The sequence below is a fragment of the Triticum aestivum genome, chromosome 5A (assembly GCF_018294505.1).
Source record: "Triticum aestivum cultivar Chinese Spring chromosome 5A, IWGSC CS RefSeq v2.1, whole genome shotgun sequence".
In the NCBI taxonomy this organism is placed as follows: Eukaryota; Viridiplantae; Streptophyta; class Magnoliopsida; order Poales; family Poaceae; genus Triticum; species Triticum aestivum.
Window position 1 is genome coordinate 667,912,009 of NC_057806.1, and position 7,915 is coordinate 667,919,923.

The 7,915-nt window shown below is 36.4% G+C and overlaps 1 protein-coding gene across 1 annotated transcript; it reads left to right on the top strand.

Annotated features, from left to right (window-relative positions):
- Nucleotides 1–1,480: 1,480 nt before the first annotated feature.
- Nucleotides 1,481–7,291, top strand: LOC123108313 (protein ZINC INDUCED FACILITATOR-LIKE 1). The gene is made up of 17 exons (XM_044530133.1): nucleotides 1,481–1,702; nucleotides 2,062–2,102; nucleotides 2,599–2,659; nucleotides 2,849–2,951; nucleotides 3,033–3,135; nucleotides 3,247–3,300; nucleotides 3,419–3,481; nucleotides 3,573–3,622; nucleotides 3,705–3,780; nucleotides 4,373–4,552; nucleotides 4,628–4,715; nucleotides 5,533–5,618; nucleotides 5,702–5,809; nucleotides 6,055–6,099; nucleotides 6,181–6,269; nucleotides 6,857–6,900; nucleotides 7,051–7,291. The coding sequence occupies exons 1-17, from the start codon at nucleotides 1,519–1,521 to the stop codon at nucleotides 7,152–7,154; spliced, it is 1,479 nt and encodes a 492-aa protein (XP_044386068.1). The 5' UTR covers nucleotides 1,481–1,518; the 3' UTR covers nucleotides 7,155–7,291.
- Nucleotides 7,292–7,915: the final 624 nt, after the last annotated feature.

The following is a 7,915-nucleotide window of genomic DNA, read 5'->3' on the forward strand; positions in this document are numbered from 1 at the left end:
GGGCCGTCGGGAAAGAGGTAGTATATCTTATATGTGTATTGATCAAGATAAGTGGTTGGTGTGGCAATGTTCATGCTGCCTCCGGAGAAATAAACATGAAATTGGTTTGATTTTTTTTCAGAACAAGAAACTGATTTTGATTTGACCTCTGTTTCTGACCCTATATGCATCAGCACTGACGTACGTAGACACACGACCCCTGCCCAGCCAAACTAGCTTAAATCTGGTCCGTGTGATTAGCCAACAAATTCGGCAACCTAAATGAGTCCATATATCAACTTCACGTACGTGTCACCCTTTTCGTCGGTCCTAAATGGTATATAGGGAGTTACTTTCAAGGAAGGATTGTTTAGACTAACCTGGTTGAAAGCTGATGATTATTAGTTAAAAAAGCAGCGAGCGCTGATTTTCATTGATGTAGAAGAAGTAGAGTTTGGATACAAAGGTCAAACTGGAAGCAGAAAATAAACCCTGGCGCTGGGTACCATGGAATTAATAGACACTGGCCAGCTGCTAACAGAGCGATTAATGAAGGGAATCCACGAGGTATGACAAACATTGGCATTGACATTCATCCAAAGCCAATCAATGAACCGTGAAAAAGTTGAGCATAATAGCATGGTTAATAGTATAGTCAACTGCTGCCTATATGATATTGTCATGTCATATATAACTACTACTTATAGCTACTTATACAATAAAGTTAGCTATAAGGTTGTCTACAAGAGAGAACGGACGTTTGGCTCTCGGCCTTCATGGAGGCCTTTATTTAAAAAAAAAGTCAGAATTCAAACTTGTTGGTTTAAAAAAATCTGAAAAATTTTGTGCAAGTAAATAATGATGTTATGTGTATGTGTGGAAAATTTCATGATGAAATACGCTGAAATGTGACCTGTACAAAAAAGACAAATTCATTACCTGAGAGGATGAATAATATCGTCTGTTAAAAAGCCTCAGATTTGTCTTTTTTGCATAGGTCTCATTTCAACGTATTTTGCCCTAAAAATTTATACACATGTGTGTTATGCCTCCATGTAAATCTGTATTTTTTTCAGATTTTTTTAAAACATAGAAAATATGAAGCGTGACAATACAAGTACGCACTCTGTAAAGGAATATAAGATTGTTTAGATCACTACAGAGTGAGTAGCAATGAATATATATCGCTAGCTCAATTGAAAACTTACTCTTTTTCTGCCCCCCTCTCTCTCTTGCACTACCGCCTGCAAGCATGTGATGTTATATTACTCCATTTTTGTTATGTTACTTTCTTTACCGCTCGATCGATCGATCCATAGTTTCCCTCGTGTGTCAGCCTGAGACCGACAGCCAGCGCGCTGAGAACAAATCTCATCTCACTGAAAAACGGCAAACTTTTTGCTGCCCACGGCGACAGAGACGCATTTGCACGGCTTGGTAGCTACCTAGGCTATATAACATCACAGCATAGTGTCATGTACTCTGAAGCTACTGGCGGTGCAGTTAGTTAATCAACTGATTATTTAGAACCAGCTAGCAATGGGCGAAACTACCAGAAACAGGCACGGCAACGACAATGACGACGCGACGGCGCCGCCCTCGCTGCCGGAGACGGTGTACTACGAGGGGTGCCCCGGCTGCGCCATGGAGCGCAAGAAGGAGAACAGCACGGGCACGCCCTACAAGGAGTTTTTCTACGTCGGGGTCACCACCCTCGCCTCCGGTGCGTCACTACTCTACATCTAGACTAGATAGTGTCGTCGCTCTACCCAAGTAGTATGGGATACGTACATTTTAAAAATTCCATATATGCGTTAGAAAAGATCATAACTGTTTCGCATTTTAGATTTGGAAATTATTTTTCTAAATTCATTAAACAGCGTATGATAGCAGGGATAGAACTTGGCGATATATATATACGTTTATTGTTGATTGTTTTTGAGATGATAGCTAACTACTCATTCCAAGTGGTGATTTATATGCATTTGTTCATGATAGCTAGCTAACACGTATTGGTTACATATATATTTTAGTCGTAGGCCATGTTTCTGGCAATTGACAATATCTCATTTTAAATTGCAGCTCTGCCAATATCAGCACTGTTCCCCTTCTTGTACTTCATGGTATGTTAAACATCTCACTTTGATCAGTTTAATTGGTGCCGCCATAGCTTCTTCGCATAACCCAACTAACTAAATTGCGACCTCAGTTTGCTGAACTTGACTGCTTGTAGTATATTTCTTCAGACATAATTTAGCGGATGGCAATCGATATCTCATATATACAGATATATATTGAAATGAACATTTATCACTCTTGCCACCATAGTTGTAACCATTATTAGTCACCACGGCAATAACCACTTCACTCTCATAGGTCTCACTCTGAAACATGGAACCTACTCGTTAGCATTAATTCTCATTATCTATTCGATGCATGGCTTATCGGTATACCATTGTCGAACATAAAAATTCCATGGAAACATCATAAACATTGAAAAAACACAAAGGATGGGTTTTCTTTAGCTCTGAGTGAAAAAAGTCTGGGCAAACACCAATAAATCGTCACTCTTTTTTGTTTATGTGTATGCAAACTAAGTTTGACCTTTCTTGACAATAGATACAAGATATGCATGTGGCAAAGAACGAGGAAGACATTGGTGTGTATGCCGGTCTTCTTGGTAAGAAAGTTAAAACTCATTGAATTAACGACATGTAAAAAGTTCCAACATATTCCTGTGGCTCTTCTTTCAAATATACACATATATGTTGATGTCTATGTGCATCACAATGATGCAGAGACCAGGGGTACGTTCTAACCTCCTTTCCGGAATAAAAAAATATGGTATGCTGATGTCCATGTTGTATAGGTGCATCTTACATGATTGGCAGATGTTTTGCCTCGCTGTTTTGGGGTGTGGTGGCAGATCGTATTGGGAGAAAACCTATCATTGCATTCTCCATGTTCTCAGTGTGAGCAAACTTTCCTGCTGTAATAAATATACTCAGTAGCTTTTACGTGGCTGCTTTATAAGCTCGGTAATTCTCCTTCAGGGTCATCTTTAACACTCTATTTGGACTGAGTGAAAAGTATTGGATGGCGATTGCCACAAGAATGCTCCTTGGTTCACTAAATGGCATGCTTGCCCCAATAAAGGTATCCAAGTTTGCCCAATCTAGCGTCAGTTATGTCATAGAAGAACCAATATCACACATAGAAAATATATATGTGCGCATGCATCATGACTAATTTTGTTGACTTTTGCAGGCTTACTCAGTTGAAGTTTGTCGACCTGAACACCATGCTCTAGGATTATCAGTTGTAAATTAACATATAACCCTAATCTTTTACATGCATCATCATTGATATTTTTGACAGGGCTATTTAGTAGGTTAGTTCATATATGGTTGCTCTAGTTGACTTTATTCATTGGCTATAGGTAAGCACAGGTTGGGGCATAGGTCTTGTTGTCGGTCCAGCCATTGGAGGCTACTTAGCACAGGTACCTATTTGTTTATTATTTCCCATTACCAAAAAGTAATAAATATATTATATTCTATTCTAACACATTTATATTCTCATTTGCCTGTCAGCCTGCAAAGCAATATCCGAACCTATTTTCTGAGAAGTCTGTTTTTGGAAGGTATGCATGTTGTGTAAATAAGATTTATTTAATTATAAAGAGTCAACTTCATGGAACTAACACTATAGGTATTTTTTTTCAGGTTTCCCTATTTGCTTCCATGCCTTTTCATTTCATTGATCGCCTTTGCTGTTCTAGTCAGCTGCATATGGCTACCGGTATGTCACGTCCCCACTAATGCTATGCCCTATAATTTTTCTTGTTCCAATAATAAGTTTCTAAATGGATTTCTCTTATTTGTCAACTTGGAGACATCAGTTTATAGTTTCCAACTCTTAGAATGTCCTTTAAGGTCATAGTTATAAGGTTTGGCACATTTTAAGCCTGAAAATATATCACGACTTCCATTACTCTCCACATCTGACCAACAGATAGGCCACATGTCCTTCTTAATCACATGCATTCGCCTGTAATTGAAAAGGCAACATTTGTACTTCAGATCAAACTAAAAACTGTTGAAGTGTTAGATGGCTTAATTAGGGTCTAACATGATGAGGGACACAAAAACAATTCTCCACAATAAATATTTATATTGGTTTTTACATTAGGCATGCATTCTTTTTATTTTTAGGGAAAGAGGATAAAATTAAATGAAGACAAGCCAAATGGCAAGCTATGTGTCAATTGTTGAACTCTACATTTGCAACCGGTCTCTAATAAATTATTGCTCTGTTATCTCTATTTACTTAATGAGGGTATATCATTTATATGTGACTGAAAATATATCATATTCCCAATATTTTCTACCAGGAGACACTTCATATGCATAAAAACTTAGAAAGGGAAATAGAAATGTCTGGTGATTTAGGAGTTGCTACCCATAGAGAAGTTCCACATTCAGAGAAGAAGAGTCTATATAAGAACTGGCCATTGATGTCTTCTATAATTGCATATTGTGTTTTCACCCTTCATGATACGGCATACAGTGAGGTAACTAGTATTCACATTCCGCTTACAACATAAAAACTAATGAATAAATAAGTAATATATATGTTTTTGTATCAGATATTTTCCTTGTGGGCTGTTAGTAACAAGAAATATGGCGGACTAAGCTTTTCATCTAAAGATGTCGGCCAAGTTCTTGCGGCTTCAGGTATAAGTTATAACCCCAGTAGTGTATATAATCTTATTGAACAACTCTTACATTTAACCTTTTTAATTTATGCAGTTGAGTTCAACTACAACTACTATTAAATGTGCACCACAATATTATGATTGCCTCTAGGATGTTCATAATTATGGAACATTCTGCCATGTATCAGTTTGAAACATGATATTATAGTCAATGAAAAAGAAAAAAAAACTAGATTAATTTTGACCCTAAAACTTTCAAACAGTCCCAAGGGAACCCTAAGTTCACTGAACAATTTGGACCTACACTGACTTCAATGTGGTTTGATGCGGTGCCCACGTGAAGCTGGTTATACTGATGTGGTTGCCACATAGATACGACGAGAAAGTTCGATAATAGTGTGAGGGTGAGGGTGAAAGTATGGCAGACGGAGGAGAAGAGAGAAAATAAATTGTTGGTATCAAATATCAGCCCAAGCCCCTTCTCTTTTTAATTTAATTTTGTTATTTTTGAACTTGACTGCAACATAGCCATACATGGCTTGCAGGACCCATTTGCATAAGACCGTTTTAGATAACTGGAACAACTCGAAAACCATACAAGGTTTCACAAGTGAACTATTTGTAAATTCAAGATTTGTTTTTGGTTGTTTGAAAGTTGTGGGACCAAAACACACTTGGAGCAAAGTTAAGGGTTCAAAATGTAGAGTTCCTAATAATCAAACTAGTTCTACTACTACATGCTACCCATTTTGGACCATTTTGTCTTACTAGTTAAATTCTCGTGGTGTATTATGATCATACAAAACCTTGAATATTAATTTCACATTTGATGTGAGGTGCCGGTCTTCTTTTGTATCAAATATTTGTTTATAGGCATGTCCACAAATATCTTGGATCTATCATTTCATCTCGTATTGCAGCTGTGAGTAGCTGAGCTATTTCCTATGGATCTCACATTTCTTATACATATCCTTTTATTCTAACAATTTCACATGCCCATTACAGGTCCTATCCATACCACTTCTTGCTACTTACCCTTTCATGACACACCTATCAGGGACCAGACTCGGACTAGCTATTTATTGCGCTGCTGTTATGAAGGGTGCTTTTGCTGTAAGCGCCAGCAATTACATCTCCTCATCACAAACATGACTTTATTTATTTCAAACATCACACCATGCATGTTGTATTGATTTTGAGCAATGGGATTGAAAAATGCCAGAAGGTTTACATTATGGTCTAGGATATAAACATAATTGGTCATAATGAAACAAATACAAACATAGAAGTTATTTTCTTTTATTTTTATACAGCAATAACATTCTTTCTAACATTACAACTTTGAATTTTTTTATCAGACAACTATCTTAACGGGAACTTGTATTTTGCAAAATAGTGCTGTGGTAAGTATCAAGTCAACCTGTGGGACATTTATATTCTCAATTGGTACTGAAGTTAGCTAACTCGGTTTACTGAAATGACAGTCACAAAATCAAAGAGGTGCTGCAAATGGAATATCAACTACTGCAATGTCCCTTTTCAAGGCTATTGCTCCAGCCGGAGCAGGTGTTCTGTGAGTATTGTTGTAAACGATCAAAATATCTTTTGAACGCAATCAATATGCTAACATGTAAAAGACATATAGCATGTGAACCCAGTGAATCTTGATGGAGCTTCACAAAGAACTACTCCCTCTTTAAAAAATATAAGGTGTATTAGTTTTTTCAAAAGTCAAACATGTGCATGTTTGACCAAGTTTTTAGAAAAAAATCAATATCTACAATACCAAATTGTATCAACACGTCCATCACGAAAAGTATTTTCGTATTTTATTTATTTTGTATTGTAGATGTAGATATTTTATTCTACAATCTTGCATCAAAATTGATACACCTTACATTCTAAAATGAAGATAGTAGTTCCTTGATCCAATAGGACACAAGAGTGTACTCTAAAATATATTAACACATTGGCAATTATACTAAAGTTCAGAGTTGTGTTCGGTAAAAATAAATAAAGGCCATAGCTAAATTAAAACCATATGGTCACTAGTACGCCGACACATCTTTTATAACATTTCTTGGTATTAGGTTCATATGCACACATAATGTATGGATATATATAATCTATAACATATGTTTTGGAAAATTTCAAATGTAGGTTCTCATGGGCCCAAAAGCGCCAACATGCCGCTTTCTTTCCAGGTATGTTTTTAATTTATTAGTTACATTCTTATTTTAGTAACATCGGCTATTTGTTAAAAAAGCTTGCCCCATGTAGTAAACGTGCAATTAATCAATATGGGTACATGCCGTTGCAAAACTAACATATGATTTATTTCTTTAATCATGCAGGGGATCAAATGATATTCCTTATTTTGAATATAGTCGAAGTAATTGGGCTTGTGCTAACCTTCAAGCCATTCCTAGCAATTCCAAAACAATATGATTTCAAATAGATACTGGAACCCCCAAAGGAGTGGAACAATGGATGATGTGAAATATTAGAACGATGTTTTAGCTTGAAAAACTGTGTACAAGTCCTACACAATCCTCAATCCATGTACATTATTAAAGATAAGAAATACAAATAAACACACTTCCCATCCTTAATGTAATACCTTGAACTGTGAGATATTGTGTAAACTTTTTCAGATGCAGAGGACTATTTTACTTGCCTGCATCATGTGCAATTGCCCTCTTGCAACCATTATTCCGCTTTCTCCCACTAAACATAAATTAATTTCACTATCTGTCCTAAGTAAATACGTGAAACAAAAACGTCACCTGCTTATCTTCTTTTAAGCAAGATGGAGTTGTGATAATTATGCAAAAAAGAAAAGTTCACATAAGATTACCCAAGTAAATGTCCTATGGGGTATAGAAAGGGCAATCACCATACAAGAATGACGAAAAGTAGTATTTTGCAAAACATGTAAGCTCAAGAAAATACCATGAGTGAAGGAGGCATACACAAATCGTCCATGAATAGCAATGCCAATTCTGATGCCTATTAACATCCTTTTCTATGAAAATGAAGCTACGACATTTCTTTGTCTTTCAACTCATCTGAAGTTGCCAAGCCTTACAGCCTTGACATGAGGAAAAATAACAACATTCATTGTTTCAATTAGTAAACTATAAACTATAATGCTAGGAGCCTAGGAGTTTCTATAAACCACCAACTATCATGTAAGAACGTATGCAAAGGATTAACGAC